The following is an 18,817-nucleotide window of genomic DNA, read 5'->3' on the forward strand; positions in this document are numbered from 1 at the left end:
GTGGTGTCAATGTCCCAGCATGCCCCATACTGGCCAGTTGTCAGTCAGTGACAGCCGGTTGTGATTTTGATGCCGTCGTGTCACTTATCCTCATTGGGGTTACATGTCAGCCTATCCTGGTTGCGGAGTACACCATGGACTGGTTGTCAGCCAATCACAGTTTTGGCTACCAACATTTCTTCCTGTACTTGAATGATTATCATATTTCAACCTATGTTTTGAAGTCGCAGCACTGAAATTGCAGAATGCTTTCACTACCACCGCCTGTTTCGATTAGGAACCACTGTAGCATAGTCACGTCGCGGAGGAAGGCGCTTGAACAGAAACATGAGTCACAGCTCCCACAGCGTAGCCACAGAATACATGCCCGGGGTGGTGAAATTGCAGATTGCATGAATGTATTCAGGGGAAAAGAAATCTTTCATTCTGGAGCCCCAGTGTTGCGTCATTGTTGCGTGAATATACTTTTCATTCATTTCCACGCCAATCGTCGTTGGATGAGTGGGGCATCACTGAATGTAATAAAACGTGCTGCATGAATGCACATCATTTCTTTTACCTTTTTTAAAAATATATATTTTTGTTCCCCATTGAAGGAATGTTAGTTACACTGTACACTCGCGAGTTGCACGTTTAACTTTTTTACCTCCTTCCTTTCCAATATTGATGTCACCTCACTGGCAATATCCTCCGTTGCTGCGTTGCAACCCCGGAGGCTCAGTCACAATTTCAAGTAGGGCACGCTACGAAAGGTTAAGGATGCCATAAGCGTGTGTGTGTGTGTGTGTGTGTGTGTGTGTGTGAGAGAGATTGGGGCAGCACTCCCTGAGTGCTTGCGATAGAGGAAGGCGGGGTGCCATGACAGCAGTTGCAAACCAGCACCAGACATTTATCCTGTAGCATTGTGTGCTCAAGCATGGAGATGTAGTGGGTGCGTGTGTGTTTTGGGGCGGGAGGATTAGCAGTGGTAGTTTATACTTGCAACACGTTGCTATCAAAACATTCCAGGTAGTCTTTGAAATGATTTCATTCAAGCGCATCATAATCATAATAAGAAGTATACATTTCATTTATAAGCGCCTTTCAAAACACTCTAGGACACTTTACAATCAAAACAAGAACAATAAAACCACAGTTAAAATTATAAATAATAACAGAAGAGATTAATTTAAACTGAATATAGCAACTCCAAATAGTTGACGCCAGCAACATCGCCGCTGTTTGCCGTCATCATACATGTTTTTGGTTTTTGTTTTCCCCCCTCACTGGACTATACGCTAACATGTCATTGGAGTTTGCTGGTATCATGGACTAGCTTATTCAATTTGTACCGGTGATGTGTAGCTAATCGTAAAAATATCCTATATTCCAAAACATTTCTTGTCTGACAGCCAAAATGTAAGTTTCACAACTGAATAGCGTATGTGTTCAGTGCTAACGTGCGGATTTGTTTGCCCCTGCGTGAAGTTATGCCAGTTTATGCTCGCGTGTTCTTTCGGCTAGCATGCTAGCTAATATTGATGAGCCTCAGGCGATGGTGGTTTGTTTGCGTTGTTTTGCGCACTGAATATGATTTTTGGTGGACCGTGGTTTCATGATCGTGCGGCTTTGAGATTCATGGTAATGATGATTTATGAGCTTTTACATTTTACGTGCATTATCTTGTGGCATCTACGCGGCACTATTTATCGAAAAATTTATCTCAATACCATAGTATTTGATCAATTTGGGGACTGGTTTATATGGTTTTGTGGCGTCCCTGCTTCTGCCAAATTTCCCTGTCCTTTCTCGTGGGTGTGTGGCGCAGGGAGCCGTTTGCCCCTCATTCCCACGGAAGGTCAGAAAGCGTGGCTTATATATGACAATATGGCTGTTCAAACGGGTGTGTCGTTACAAGGAAACACAAGGGTGGTGGTGGTGTAGTGGATCACGCTTGAGCCTCAAAGTCAAAAGGTTCTCGGCTCGAATCCATGCGTTACTGCAGTTCCTTCCACTTCCTCCCACATTTGAAAAACACGCATGTTAGGTTCATCGAAGACTCTAAATCCCCCATAGGCGTGAATGTGAGTGTGAAGTCTGCGAGTGTGTTTCTCTCTTGGCTGGCGACCAGCGTAGGGTATACGTTGCCTTCTGCCCGAAGTTGGCTGAGCGTCTCAGATCAACAACCCTATCGCTTTTCTCACGTATGCACATTTGACTTCTTTCTGAGTCTTGACGACTGCTGCTTTGCTTTTCTTGCGCTTGCTTGAGCAACCAAGGCAGACATGAAATATTGATTGACGAATTTGTAGTTTTGTCTCACGCTAATGCGCGTCATGTGTTTGATTTGTATCAAGCCTTTGCCCCATATGTTCATTGTAAGCCTATGGAGAGGAAATAGCAGTCGTGTTTCACCCCTCATGTGTGGATTGTTGACTCATGTATGTTGTGACATGCTGTGATTCTTTTTCATGTCATCATGATTATAAATCATAGGCTATGTACTGTTGAATAATAAGAATCGGGGCTTTTGTTTTCTTTGCTTGGAGGGAATTATGTATTGGAGGGAATTATGTAAGGGCAAGGTTTGTATATTAGTAGGTCATGGCAAATTAAGCAAATGAGCTAAGTGGAGGGTTGACTAAATGGCGTCAAAAAATTTTGGGGGATCGTAATGATTTTGGCCTCAATGTTTCCTCCCGAAGCAATCATCTTTCGACTCAATGGTATCTTACATAACGGAAAGTCTTTCGATACTTATATGTCCTGTTTTAGTTTGTCATAGTTTCTTGTAATTGCGATACTATCATAGCATGTATTACCGGAGACAAATTCCTTTGTGTGTTCTGCTAACTTGGCCAATAAAGATGATTCTAATTCTGATTCAAATCTGATATGGCGAAGGATGCCGATACCAGCCACCGATATTTTGAATTCTTCCTTGCCAGTAGTTGGTGCTAGTCTGTGATCTATCCACTTTGGTGACTTCTACCCCAGAGATAAGAGGGTCCACCTCAGAGTCCCTAGATCCTACTTCCTCAAAGGAGGGTGTGTCAGTGAAATTGAGGTCTACGAAGTATTCTCCCCATCAACGCATAACGTCCCGGGTCGAGGTCAGCAGCAACCCATTTCCACTTTTCATAGTTAATGGTGCAGTTGGACCAGAATTCCTGCCATGCCGGCTGCTTAACCTGCATTCTGCTCAGCCAGCCGATGCCCGTTAGCTGCCTCCAGAGTCCCAAGAAAGGCCCGATAGGACTCCTCCTTCAACTCGGTGGCATCCCTTACCACCTGTGCTGTTTTGTTTGTGTTCAATAGATGAACCGCTGAATCCAGTTCTTTATCTACCATGGTTTCATGACTTCTCCTGCTAGACGCTTGGTGTTGATGCTTTATGATCCTCACCGCTCTTTTGCAGCATCTGGACGTATTTACAAACATCTTTCAGGGGCTTTGGGTACCAATTATTGGTGAATTTTCACTATTCATGAGGGCTCGATCCCCACCATATATCATTCGACATAAGCATTTTGTGTAGATGAAAAACAGAAGGTTCAGCACAGTTGAAAGGTCGCAGATTCAAATCTGGGCTTTGATCTCCTGATCTTTTATTCCTTCAAGCCCTTTAATACTTCTCGTCATCATTGCAGATTTTGAGCAGGTTGAGGTCAAATTGATGTCTTTGTCTTTTGGCTGTTTACTGGGATTCCAATCTTTCTGCTCAGCCTTGTCACAGTTAAAAGCTCGAAGGAAGCAATTTCCTTTTCAACCAGCTTCGGTGGCCTTTTGCTGAAAACCATATAAAATGGATTCATACTCTATTGTTCAAAGTTTTTTTTTCCTTTTATGTGTCATGGCAGAGTAAAGAGACAAGAACACATAGTATCGGACATCTTCGTATCTGAGGTCTGTCCATTATACAAATACTAAATAATTGCTTTGTGTAGGCTACCCTCATTCAAATCAATGAGAAGAGCATTGTGTATTATTATTAATTTCCTTGTTACCACCACCGATGGAGTTATTTACATTCAATTTGCATGTCTGCGCTTGCTCTGACGTGTCCTGTCAGTGTAAACACAGCCATATTGGATACTGTATGTGTTTGTACAAACCTGTATGTACACGGAGCTGTCACGTCCAAAAATAAAAAAATAAAAAAACAAGCTCAATTATTCATGTACAGCAGGTAGGTAATCTCGATTCCCTGACCTGTTCTTAAGCATCTGTGCACATGAAAGTGGGACACAGTGTAGGAGCCCACTTAAACCTGTTCCCGTCATAATTTGGTTGGCAGTCACGAGACGTAAAGGGATTTTATTTCCAACGACGCACTTGAATTGATGAACACATTGTGCTGCATTTTGCTATGAAAGTTCAACATTTTTCAATAATCTAAAAGTAGAAAGTTACGATTAGACAGTCCATATATACAAACTATCTCTGGGACAATAGTTCAAATCTCACGCCTCCAAGTTTTTCCATGGTTGGGTTTTGAGCTGAAGCTGCTAAAAGATCCTTCAAGTCTGGAATTTGTGATTTTTTTTTGTTGTTCTTTTTAGGAAAGACTTCACCAGAGTGCATCTAAATATGTATCACTTTCTGCCTTCATGTATCAGCAGACGCGACATCACATGAAGTGTGATGGTCGGGGGTGTGAAAGCAGGGCACGGCAGATTTCAGATGGAACGCACATGACTTGGTCTCACAGTATTCAATTTCACTGCGAACATGCGCAAATTAAAACAAGTTCAATGCAAGAATTAAGGGTTGTTGGGGGGTGGGGAGCTGCTGATGGAAGACTGTTCATTTATTTATGCTCCAGGATGATTTTTGTGTTCAGTCACACGAATGAAAAATCTTCATTTGAGTTATTTGAATGAAGTGAAATGGCTTACTGTCTTAACTTTCATGCATGTATTAAAAAAAAAATCATGAACATTCATTGAAGTAGTTGTGAAGAAAATGCTGATCATATGTCTGGACCACTGCTGGGGCTTATGCATGTATTGGAGGTGGGGGCACGGGGGCAAGAACGTCTTATGACGACTTGTGTGTTTATGTGTGCGCTAGTGGGGCAGGAGGGCTTAAAAGATTAAACAGCAGCCTGGCCACAGACAAGCAGGAAAAAGACCCCTGACTGTGGGAGGCGTCTTGAGTTGCATCCCATTTGCATGACTCCCTCTGTCCTGCTCGGGGAATTAGCCTCTCTTTATTTCCCCACAATAGCGCCTCCTCCCTGCTTGCCGTGCATCCCTTGTGCACGCACCTCAGAGAGGGAGCCTCCATCCTGCGGCATCTCATTGGGACAGACAATGGAGCTGAGTATTTAGGACACTTGGCAGGGTAGGCATGGTGAGGCGGGCGGGGGGGGGGGGGGGGGGGGGGACGATGGGGGTAGGGGCTGCTAAGTAGCTCAGATCGCCCGGTCTCCACAGGCATGGCAGTCCTTCATTGCAAGGTGTAAGCGCAGGACACTTTTATGACCTCATTGCCTTGCTTTGCTTCACGCTTAAGCGTGCTGACATCATCTCCACAGTAATGCAATCAAACACACGGCTGCAGCAATATAGTTTTTTGCTGAGGATAAAGAGTATTGTTGTAATGTCTGCGTACATGTGTTCCACCAATGTACCCTTAAAGGGTAATATAATCCCACAACATAGATGATATTTTGGTAAGCAAGTCAATGGTGTTTTGCATCGTGTGTTAGCATTAAGCTAGCAGACGTTTTAAGTACTAGGAGCGGCAACAAACTGCTTGAGGCAAGCGTTTGGCCTCTTTTTTGAAGAGTTGTCACAATCTGTCAAGTCGATGCTTGTAAAGTTTTCTACCACTAGCTATTGTAAATATTTGCAACTCAAAATACACACACAAAAACAAAGAATCGACAAAAAAATTGTCTGCAGACCACAAATAGTCATCTGCCTTAGTTTGGGCACCCTTGGTTGACACCGAGTTTGACTGAATCGGTATGGATTCAAGATAATTGCCAAATGTGATCTCATGACACTCTGTCATCTAGATATTACCCCATTGCGAGTGAGTAATGGTGAGGTGGGGGTCTTATTAAATATGTCTCTCCAGAAACATTTCATCCCATATCTTCATTGAGCAGATGTGGCGTGAAGCAATTAAGCCGAGTACTCTGGATAATAGAGTGCACATCTCCGATCGCGACCTTTGCCTGCGTGACATAGTTTGTCATGTGTGACTCCACGTGACGGCTGAAGCATTTAAAACTGAATGATTATCTTGAGAGAGCAATGGACGGACACAAATGTCAGGGAACCCACCCCTTGCAATCCCCTATCATGTATGATGAAAAGCTCTAAAAAGCATTTTACCACAACCTTAGCCTGGATTTTCATAGCATGGCTCAAGTGACACAATTCTGTTTTATATTTATGTTTTTAATGCCAATTGGGATATGCGTCATGGCAGCATAAATGGAAAAAATGAGAATCAGGCCTCGGCAATGCAGGTGAAGTGTTAACGCATTGATCTGATATAACCTGGTGGTGGTTCAAATGCTGTATGGTCACAATAAACTCAACTAACTTCACGATAAGCAGCACGTTGGCAAATTTAATAAGCACACACACACTACTAGATACTACCACTACTAAATAATGTGCAAATTGTTGTAATGTTGTGACACAGGTGGATATTTTGGTTTTGCCATCAAATGTTTTCTAAAAACTAGCACCTAAAACAAATACTGAGCGCTCCAAGTGTTATCGCCAGATAAATAAATTGACCCCCCCCCCAAAAAAAATGACAATAAAGTTGTACTTGATACCCGATTGAAATAAAAAAGGAGCAAAATGAAAGTAATATTATTGCTAGTAGTTGCCAGTAGCCAGTCAGTTGAGACAAAATCTGACATGATGTTCCACTCGTATTCTCCCGACAGACTGAAAAAGACTTTTAGGGATTCAATACTCTTTGCCATCAATAATTCACAAGTGAGACTGTCACGCTTTGGTCGCCACTTTGTGGGAAAAATAAGATCCAATGGAGCACGGAATAGACGGCAGCTTTGACTTTCCGAACACACCTATCAGGTGTCAGGAGTGAGCAGATGGGATGAGCTGATTACGAGATGAGGTTATTGATTGATCCATTTACAGCAACTCAGGCAGTGTGTTTCAATCTCTTGATTTTCAATCAACAGGGCCCAAAAGCATGTTTCTTATCAGAGACGCTGGAGGACAGGAATAATTGCGTTGAAATGTTGCGTCAGCGCTGCTCTATTGTAAACAGAATATACAGTCACTCTCATCACACAAAAACTCAGGAAACTCGTTTAATCTTGGACCGCGTTTGTGTCAGCGGTCTAACTGCTGGCAATCTTCACACACACGATGCACTTGTTGAACTCGGCTCACGAGTGACCAGTGTAACAGTAATCGTCCCCTCTTTAGCACGTCAACCCTGAGTATGACTCTCCAGGCATGATGAATCGATATACCCTCAACCCAAATGTCACACTCTTTTAAATTGGATTGAGTGTAGGTTGATTGGTCATGCCTGGAGAATGAGGCAGAAGGATGACATAATGGACTTGCTGCTGCGTTAGCATCTCAGATGCTACAGTTGTGTCAAAACAAAGCTAACACGATGGCCCACACGGAAAAAATCTCATCATAAACAAAACAAAGTTATATTAATTTTGATATTGACATTGATGCCGTGTTGGTGAAGTTCGGAACGAAAATATACTTGTGACGTAAAAGCAATCAACAAGTGGAATCATCAAGCTAACAAACAAACGATTCTGTAGAATCACATGACTATGGGAACTGATTCCCATCTGAAAGCAGAATCCTATCTTCACTCTCTGAACCAAAATAAGTGTGGTCTGTCCTAAGATTACTACCAACTGCGATTTCGAAGCGTGTCTTACTGAATTACGTGCGTTTGGTGGAAAACCTCGCCACAGAGTATAGAAAGTAAGTAAGTAAGCTATGCAAATGAATCGGGCCATGCCAATTGTTCATTTTTGTACAGAGCTGTTTATGACCCTAAAAAGCATACAGTGGGCCAGAAATGGCCCCCGGACAGTAGTTTGGAGACCCCCGCTTTGAGCAGTGTTCATCTTTCCTTCTCTGACTGATTAGAACCACTCGTGCCTTCACCCCATCTTGGATTCTTCCTCTTCTTGGGAGGATTAACACAAATCTGATGTTAATGATTGTGACTGTTGATTGTGTGTGAAACTCGGAAGGCGTGTTGGGGGTCGTTCGGAATGTCTTCTTTTTGAAGCCTGAACCCTGCAAAAGATTCCCCATCCCCCTGTTGTTCACTGGATATACTTATCATAGGAAGAGGAGGAGGGGGGCCCTCTTTGCCTGGCAACATAAGGGGGACGATGGGGGTCATGATGACAAGCGCAAATGACAGCAATGGTCAGTAGAGAGATGCTTCAGAATCCCCGGAATTCGCCACCCCCCCTACCGGCAGCTTGTAATCCAGTCCGCAATCAGGTTGTGAATTTTGCAATGACTAAAAAGGGCAATTGATTGAAATCAGCCGAGCACACCAAAGCCTGAGGCGGAGGCGCCGATAGAGTGGGGGTGGGAAAAATAAATCGCCAGAAACCTTGGCATGGCCCTCGGTGTGATGTATGGGTGTTGTAAAAATGGTGGCGTTTGAGGTTGCTGTCACGTTCAAGCCCGTTGAGTTAAGCTCCCAGATAGAGGTCACCTATTAAATTAATACTGATTAAAATAGCACAACGCTTCCCTTTTTCCACCATATCCATTGGCTGGCAGCTCCTCGTGTGACGGATGGCCTTGGTCACCTCGCTGCGAAGCCCCGACGTTAACACGAGGCTGCCTGTCATCTCCCCTAATCTCTTAAATGCATCTATTACCGTCGTGTTTGATTCACGGCCGGAATACGACTTGTTTTCGGCAGCCAGACGAGCTGAGCAGAGGAAGGAAATAAAGGAGGGAGCGTCGTAATATACACATAGCGTATTTGTACCTCAAAATGAAGGATGTGGTGAATAGATGGGCGGCGGCAGGTCATCAGGCAGTAAATGACTGTTTGCATAGTTTCACTGCCATCGCACCGCAGCATGAAAAATTGCTCTTTTTTTGGGTGGTGTTGCTAGGAGACGCCAGCCCCGCTGTATCCAAGCAGTTGAACTCTTTGGGGAGGATGAGCGGTCACACGAGTTTCATGCCAAACACTTTTTATCTTCCTTCGACATGTGTGGTGGCCATGTAGAATACGCACGTCGGATTTACTCTGTGTTCACCACTCTGTTCACCCAACATTATTTTGACAGTGATGAAGCATTCATTTATTCATTCATTCATTCATCTTCCGAGCCGCTTGATCCTCACTAAGGTCGCGGGGGGTGCTGGAGCCTATCCCAGCTGTCTTCGGGCAGTAGGCGGGGGACACCCAGAATCGGTTGCCAGCCAATCGCAGGGCACACAGAAACGAACAACCATTCGCACTCACACTCACACCTAGGGACAATGTAGAGTGTTCAATCAGCCTGCCACGCATGTTTTTGGAATGTGGGAGGAAACCGGAGCACCCGGAGAAAACCCACGCAGGCCCGGGGAGAACATGCAAACTCCACACAGGGAGGCCGGAGCTGGAATCGAACCCGGTACCTCTGCACTGTGAAGCCGACGTGCTAACCACTGGACTACCGGGCCGCCCATAGTGATGAAGCAGTCATGTTTAAAAATAGTACGCCATCATATTGTGCTCATTAAAGCAAACAGTATAATCAAATGAAATAAAATGCAAAGAATTGATATTCATAACGACGCACCCTTTTTTGAGCTGCATACGTTCAGCGACGCGAAGCTCATGTCCATGCTATCCATTGCATTTGTCGTCCCTGCCAACATGGCCGCCATGTAGGCACGTCTATTAGCCTGCTGGAGTCTTATGCATACCTGTGACAACAGCGGCGCAGCCCGGAAATGATTGTTTTTGGCAACGACTACACAAAGTGGTGTTTTGAATGGACCGGACACTATTTTCTGTCCGTTAAATCAGCAATTCATTAAATGGGAGTCCCGTCAAATCAATCCACCTCTCTACACAATTCATAAATGAAGAATTTGTCACAACTGCTCAGTAAGCTGCAGTAACAGTAGTTGTTTTTCCAGAGGATGACAAATTAACTGTCTCTGAGTGATTATTGCCTGCGATAAACATCAGGGCATGTTTTTGGCATTTTGCAATTTTCATCAGTGCTTGCCGTTGTGGTTGTCAGCAAGATTTCTGGTTTATTACTGTGTCTTCGACTGAGAGTCTTTCTTTTTGGGCAATGCTGCGTCTTTATCCAGCGTCTGTAAAAGGATTCCATTTGTCTTTGTCCTTTGCAATCTCAATCTTTTTGTGCAGTCACACCTTTTCGCCGGCTGACACATCAGGCCCTGCACAAGGAATCGATTCGTGTCTGCCTCGGGTTCCATCCAAAAGTGTAATCAACACCCGGCGCTACACCAATTGGACAGGCCTGCTTTTGTTGAACGGATGCTCAGCACAGTCATCCGGTCCCTACATGCAGGATACTGTATGGTATTGTACAGTACTTAAAATGTGCCTGCACCGTTTTACACAGCCGAAACTCATGCTGTGCATATACGTATCCTCATTTTTACTCTACACGTTGCTTATAATATACTATTGACAATATAATTTCACGTGTAAATGTACTCTCCATATACCACCAGTTATAGCCTCCAACGGTATACCTGTATACTATCTATTCAGATGAATATACTGGATACCTAAATACACTCTCTCTACCTATCCATCCCTGCATTGTCCATATATTTGATCTTTACGTTGTACCTGCATTGGTACTTCTGCACCTACGTTTACCCATTCATCCCCATACTGTACATATGACAAAACGTGTGCTGTATTGTAGCTCACCTATGATACCAATACGTAAATTTCAGTTACATATAGCAGCTATTCATGTAGCCACTCATACAGTAGTACTACAAACTGTACTGTACGAATGTCAATATACATACCAATATCTTTACGAGAACTACACTTACACTTATATTGTGCGGTGTCTGTAACCTTTATTCTCTCTAACTGTACCAACACATATGGGACAATTTCGGGTGTTCAATCAGCATGCCATGCATGTTTTTGGAATGTGGGAGGAAACCGGAGTACCTGGAGAAAACCCACGAAGGCCCAGGGAGAACATGCAAACTCCACACAGGGAGGCCAGAGCCGGAATCGAACCCTGCACGTCTGCACTGCATAATATCCATATGCTTAATTTTTTCATCGATCAGTACCCACACTTAAACAAACTACATTGGATATACCCGTCATGTATGATACCGTCCTTACACCCATGCTATACCGACTCATATACTGAAAGTGTACCTATACCAACCTATACATTACATGCACCTATAGCTTTACATAATGTATGTTATCCTGATAGGGACAGCAACATATGCAGCAAGCCAGTAAAAGGGGATCGAGATGTAAAAAGACAGATCATTGCCGGTGTAATTCTCGGTATGAATGTCATTGTAGCAAATCACATAGTGAAGAATTTAATTCAGCCATTGTGAAATCCTAATTATCCTTCCCATTGTCTTTGCGACTGCTCGCGGCTCTGACGCTCAGACAGCTGTTGCTTTTCATATTGCGTTAGTGGGTGTGCGGTTGAGGTGCCGGCTGGCTGCTGGTGGCGTGAACGTCTCGGGAGGGGTGGCGGGAGGGTCTGCTCAGCTGAAGCGGCACTGGCGAATTGTTTTGGCGACTGTCCGCGTGTCAGTCAATTGCTTTGAGCCTCGGAGGCTGACAGGGAGCGGTTAGCGTGAAGATGCTAGTGACGTAGCATGAAGGGAAGGGTGGTGTCCAAGTGGCACCATGTCCTGGAAAATGGAAGAAGATTGACAGCGTAACATCCGCCTTAAGGGCAATGATTCTGAAAGTCAGCCACGAGTGTTATGCAGGCTACTGCTAGTAGAGTTCAGTCACATTTGTGCGGAAATTATAACAGCTCTTTGCGTTTGATTTCGTCTCATTCAGGAGAACCAGGCAGTCCTGCTCATGTTCCATCGGCTGAGTGCCTAGCTGAACCCCCTCCACCCGGCAGTTGTCACGTGGACATCATGCCGGACCTCAGCCTGCTCCTTTATCTCCTGCTACTGCTCTTTGGCTCCCGCGCAGGTCGGTACAGCTACTATGGTACCATGCCTTCAATTTGTTCCATGATCACTCTCATACGTCTCATTATTTGTATCTCAAATCAACTTTCCCTATTGAAATGAACGGAAATGCCATTTATCCGTTCTAGCACCACCAAAAAATATTCCCCAAAATCTTTGTACTGTGTTTGGTGGGGGGGAAATCATTGTTACATGCGAGGAAACAAAAATCTGCACCCTGCTTACAACCTCAAAGCTTTTTATCCCTTCATTTTTGCAAAAATGTGGTGCAATCAGCCGAGCTGGAAACAAAGCCAAATGGACATAAAACATTGTAGTGAGGAAATTGGCCTGTCTGTGGAAAAAAAGATGCGTCGTCCTCAGTGTACCTTGAGCTTCAATTTGCAGCTATCCTATTGATTTCAGATAAACCACAAAAAAATCATGATTCTCCCGTTTCAAATCACAGTTCTCTTGAAAAAACCATACAGCGTTTTCTCCACCATGGCGCCAGTTCAGGAAATCTGTCTATCTATCTATCTATGAATTGTTTGGATCCTGAGCTCTCTTCTAGGCACATAAATAGTGCAGAGTCTAAAGCGCTGATGCTTCAAAAAAAGGCAGCAGCCAACGTGGTTGTTAGTGCGACTCAAGAACATTGCCTTGACATTTCTTTGAGGATGAAAGTTGATGGCAAAAGTCGAGCACACGCAGAGCGCTGTGTAGCCATTGTTACCTAGAGTTAAACATAATCACCGAGCTGCTGCTACCCCACATAGCAAAGCTTGTCAAGTCACGTTTATTCATGTAGCCCTTAATCACGAACAGTCTCAAAGACTTTCGCATGCATTGACAAGTATACGCAACATCCCCTGAACTTAACACCGAGCAATTTGGAGCAAGAAAAACCCAGAAAAAAACATCTCAGGGGGAAAAAAAAGAGAAACCTTGAGGAAGGGCCGCAGATGGGAGAGTCCCCCTTCCAGGATGGCCAGACTGCAGTGGATGCTGATACAGCGGGTAATACAGTGTTTGACCCAATATTGGTATACAACGTTAGAGTGATATTAAAGTCCATTTAACAAGATGAAAATGGCGCAGGGAGATGCCTTTGGAGAGATGGGTCCCCTTCTGAATCCGGTCCAATTGGTCAATGAAGAAATCGGCATCGCAACGCCTCCGAGTGGCCAACCCAGCTGTGGTCCAGCTCAGTTGGAGCAAATCACATCCATAACGATCAAAGCAGAATACGTACAGCGACATCCAATTGGGTCATCATCACCTAGCCCCCCTCTCCAGATTAGGGAGGGTGGCGGGGGGACGAAGAGAGGAAACGGCAGTACAAACGGGCAACGTATCGTTCAACAAAATGCTAGAGTCCACAAATGAGTCTGAAGTTGGATTTCTTTTTGGCTCTCGGAAACACGAAAAGACCAGCGTGTTGTGAACAAAGAGGTCGGGGCGGAACATACGATGTCACCAAGTCATTGAGGAAGGAAGGTGCTATTTTATTTTAGTAACAAAATCTGAAAAATCGCATCACAAATGTACCGGAAGCCAATGCCAATATGTTGCAATAATCAAGGTGGTCGCACTTTTCATGTGTGCACAAATACTTCAACCCAATGTCGCATTTGTGTAAATACTACTCCCTTTACATCCATAGGTCGCTTGACAAACATGAGTCATGCCGTGTGCATGGACATGGAAAATAGCATCATTAAAAAAAACTTGCAAGTCTGTTTTGCCATGAACGTTGAAAATCATTGCAATTTGGAGCTTTTCAGGAGAACCGTGGCTGCATTCAAAGTGCTCCCAAATGGGATTTTTGGGGGCGTCATCAACCTTCATAAAAGCATCACATTTCAAATATTCGCCACTTGAACATTTTCTGAATCCAACTTGTATATTTATACCGAGCCCTGACTTGCTTCTTAATGACGGCCAACAGTCATCAGTCAGTCAGTCATCTTCCGAGCCGCTTGATCCTCACTAGGGTCGCGGGGGGTGCTGGAGCCTATCCCAGCTGTCTTTGGGCAGTAGGCGGGGGACACCCTGAATCGGTTGCCAGCCAATCGCAGGGCACACAGAAACGAACAACCATTCGCACTCACACCTAGGGACAATTTAGAGTGTTCAATCGGCCTGCCACGCATGTTTTTGGAATGTGGGAGGAAACCGGAGCACCCGGAGAAAACCCACGCAGGCCCAGGGAGAACATGCAAACTCCACACAGGGAGGCCGAAGCTGGAATCGAACCCGGTACCTCTGCACTGTGAAGCCGACGTGCTAACCACTGGACTACCGGGCCGCCCGACGGCCAACATACATGATTAAATATGCTTACACAGTTTCCTTTGCCCACGATTACAGATCCATCGATGCAGGAGGAGGATCCGGACTTTTATAGAGGTAAGACCCGTTGCTCATCATTTCTTCAGCCTTGACTGGACTTTAAAATGATGCAGAAAATAATTTTTGCCATTTTGGTCTTTTAAAATTTTTTTTTTTTTTTGTAAAACGCTACATATTCTGTGCTTGGGCATATTTATAGTTGATGACGCATTTGTTGCACAAGGCAGGGATGGTGTGTAGGTGGTCTTCCTGCTGAGATGAGCAGCAGCTAAGTTCTTTTGCTTTCCTTCTGGGCAAGACGTTTATCACGGCGACGTCTATGGTGCTGCTACCTCTCCTCTTCTTCTCTCACTTAACACCCACGCGTGACTTTTAAAAGCTGTCCAGCTATATGTTCTCTTCTTCTCAAATGATGCTGGAAACTCAATGAGCCGCAATGCATCCCACTGGATGTTAAATAATAGCGCTTCGTTGTTTGTGGAGAATTCTGTGCTTCAGTCAGCCACAAAAGGGGGTCATCCTTTTGTTTTGCAAAGACTCTGGTGGTATTCAAGAATTGGATTTGCGGCGAAAGTGGAAAGCATCGTAAACGGATCAGCTCATTCTAAGAGATGGCCATCATTTCAGTCTCGGCGGAATCATTCCATTTGTGGCACGCATTTATTTCAGTCGGCAAATCGATTTTTCACTCCAGAGATGATTCCCACCGCACGTGCCGTGCTTTTGACGTTTCATTAGCATTTGGACTTGCTCTTGGTAAATTTGTGTGTAAAGAATCTATTGACATGGTTGCATACAAGACAAATTGGATACATTGCAAATAAAATAAGTGATATGACGGCAGGTTTTTTATTGCGTGAGGGTCCGTGTGTGCACAGGAGGAAGAGTCGCTCTTTTCACTGAGTGTGAATAAGCCCTCGCTTGTTTGACGCATGGACTCAATCCATTCACAGTCAAGTGTTGCCAAAAGAGGAAACAGAGAGATGCTTGATGCAGTGTTGTGACACATAAGGGTGTAATTCTGTACAGCAATGTACCAAAAACATTTGTCGATAATGGTACAAAAAGTTCGGGGGTGGTCCAGGGAGAGAGAATTCTCAGTTAGTTGCCAGAGTAAGTTTTCCTGCAGCTGCCTCCCTTTTCTCATGTTGACTTGAATGCAAGCTCAAACGTGAAGCGAAAAGTCAAGTGACTTTTTGTCTTGTTTAGTCAAATGACTTCAAAAGGTAACCAAAGTGACATCATCACACATTCTTTTCAAGCCCAGCAACCACACCGCAAATGTTGTTTGGGTTTTTTTTTTCCCATCAAGTGGAAATTAAAATAGCACACAACAGCGCATCAAATAACATTGAAGCCAACACGACAAAACATAACGGCGTAACGTCAAATTACACAGGTTCATTAGGTTAACGGAAGACACAAACATGGCCCACCGAACACATCACGTCACACAACGCAATCCAGCTTGACACCACGCAGCGCAACGCCACACCACCGAATGCCACATGTAGCGCTACGCCGAGTAACGCAAATTAAGTTAGTCAAGCAAATCTGGCATCCTAACTACAGAGGTACCTCTGCTTACGAAATTAATTTGTTCTGGAAGAAATTTCTGAACGTGAAAATGTTGTAAGTAGAGACGCGTTTTCCATGTAAATGCCCTAATCCGTTCCGAGCCGGCGCAAAATTCGGACATGTTTTCTAAAACATAAAAAATGTATCAAAATATGTAACAAATACATATTCCAATTAGATTATTGCAGAATAAATGAAAGTTGTGCATAAGGTAAAAAAAACAAAAGAGTCAAGAATAAAAATGAAGGTCATTTAATTTTTAACCTCGTCATCATTTTTTTTTTGCCCGCTTTAGTTCATGTTCCCTCTCAGAAGTGGCTTTTGTCTGGCGTTTTGTCAAGAACCGATTCAAGGATGTTTGCTTTTGTCGGCTTTTAACAATCCTTTGAAAATGTCCAAGGCAAACATCAGCAGAGTGAGCGAACATTTTTTCTGGGTGCTTCACATTTACATAACTATCAGACCTCATGGCCCGAGGAGCGAATGACAAGGACGCTGCATAGATATCTGTCGATCACCACACACAAAAACATACGATAAGAAGACACATTTAGCCAATGGGATGGCAGGAAGATGCTAGGTAATAGCCAATGGCAGATCAGCTAGAAGTTTGTTGCGTTCAGGAAACTCGGAGCAGCGATTAGCAGGCCATACTATATTTTTTATGTTTTGTATCTTGAAATGTCTTTCTTTCAGAACCAATATTTTCCTGTTGAGGTGTATCATAACTTGAAAAAATCATATGAAGAGACGTTCGTAAGTAGTGAAACCACTGTAACTGGGAACGAACGCTATGAAAAATATACCAAAAAAAGCAACTGGATGCCCCCTCACACAAACAATTTCACCTCCCCAAAAAAATCTGTCCCTGTGCACACCTCTGGTGACCACGACTGCACCGAAGTAATAAAATGTCGAAAAGTGGCGCCAGCGTAAAAATTTACACTAGACGGCTCTAAATATGCAAATGAGGCAGCTGTGTGGGTTGTGGAGGGGAAGTCGGACACAAGTTCACGAGAGGGTGCGAGAATCTGCTGTGTCTCCAGGCCTTTCTGTGGCCTGCTTTGACAAAAGTGCCCCCACCCACCCCCGCCATCCATCATATCCAACATTACGGGAAAACAATTGGAGCGCCACCAGGACTCATTGCGATACTCAAATGGAGCACTCTCCTCTTCTTCTACCTACAAATAATTTATTCCTAGCAGGGTCGATAATGTTCTCTTCACTTGAGTGTGTGTGCTTATAATTTAAATTGCTTGAGAAAAAAATCCTTGAGCTAAAATTCCCTCCTGTTCCCAGAACAGATTTTCTCACTTATTTCCTTCCATCGGCTCTGCGGTGCCACATTTTGAGTCGGAGCACTTTCTCGGTAACCAGGAGCAAAGTGTGCAACCGATGAGATTAAATCCATCTCGCCACTTTCTAATCGCAACCGCAAGAACCAACATGAACACAAATCCTGATGTTTAGAATATCTCCATGCATCTGAAGGGGAAAAAAAGGATCCAAAAAGGCACCTCGTGGATTGAAATGTATTTCCCTTTGCAAAATGTATCTCCTCCACCCTCGATGCCAAGCCAGCTGTCACATGTTTGGATGCAATTGCCCCAGAACTGTCACAGGGACTCACCGTGACTTTGATGTTTGTCAGGCCGTCCAACTGGTTGTTGTTTTTGTTTATCTTCGGCCCTGTTTGCCTGCAGATGAAGCCACAGGTTACGGGCCGGTGTTTGAGGAGCAGCCGGTGGATACCATCTACCCCGAGGAGTTGCTCGAGGACAAAATCACCATGAGCTGCCGGGCTCGAGCCAGTCCACCTGCCGCATACAAGTAACATATGTTCCCCCGTGCACGCCGCATCATCACTGCTAGTTTTAGACTCCCTTGACTCCACAATTTCTCCTCAGGCGGCCTATATGGTAAATGCCTAGGTCAGCATTTTTAAATGGATTTTGTTAACCATCCGCAATTCACGATGGCATTGCAAATTATAACTGACGGCTAAAGCAAAACATCAACTGTGGGCAGCGATGAAAACAACCGCTGCAGCAGAATGGAGACGATGGGCAGTGAGAAAACAAAGTGGAAGCTACGTTAACCACGTAGACTTTGCTGAAAGGCGACACTGGAGTGCAAACCTTTGAATGTTCTTTTTTTCAGAAGCCCTTGATGACGCGTTACACAAAAAAAAGGCACAAAAAGACACTTCGCCGTGTCTTTCTTTTTCATGAGATGGCAACAATATGCATATTGCCGCCATCATTTGTCCTCCCGCCAACAATGATTTAACAGTTAATACAAGTGGTAAAAAGGGGGGAACAAAACAGAGCAAATAAACAAAATGCTGTTGGCAGCGGCTGACACTTCATTTCACCGCGCAGCAAACCGGAGGCTGTTTGATGATGACCTCGTCCAATTTACATGCAAATGTATGTAAATGATCTTACCCCGCGCATCTTCATACTGGTGTCATTTTCACGCTGTCCCGAATGTATAATGTGCAAACGCAATATACGGATGTTGGTTGGATAGATCATGCAAGATTTTAAAAATTCAAAATTTCATAAAATAAATAAAATGAGATCATAAACACATTTATGAAACGCAAAGCGTGGAGTAATACATGTAGACTGATAATAAAGCAACACTCATAGGCATGTCCAACAAGGTCTAGTGATTGAGTCAACACCGAAGAGTGAAATCAGCAAGTAATGGATTTTTATTATAGTTACCAT

The 18,817-nt window shown here is 44.1% G+C and overlaps 1 protein-coding gene across 1 annotated transcript in view; it reads left to right on the forward strand.

The window, feature by feature from the left end:
• cntn1a (contactin 1a) overlaps positions 1-18,817 on the forward strand; it is a 52,020-nt gene that overhangs the window by 14,130 nt on the left and 19,073 nt on the right. Inside the window, exons 2-4 of the mRNA XM_052060685.1 lie at positions 12,028-12,168; positions 14,520-14,558; positions 17,786-17,912. Coding sequence (XP_051916645.1) covers positions 12,111-12,168; positions 14,520-14,558; positions 17,786-17,912 — 224 coding nt within the window. The 5' untranslated portion in view covers positions 12,028-12,110. The remainder of the gene's footprint in view (positions 1-12,027; positions 12,169-14,519; positions 14,559-17,785; positions 17,913-18,817) is intronic.

This window comes from Hippocampus zosterae, chromosome 3, assembly GCF_025434085.1.
Source record: "Hippocampus zosterae strain Florida chromosome 3, ASM2543408v3, whole genome shotgun sequence".
NCBI classification, from domain to species: Eukaryota; Metazoa; Chordata; class Actinopteri; order Syngnathiformes; family Syngnathidae; genus Hippocampus; species Hippocampus zosterae.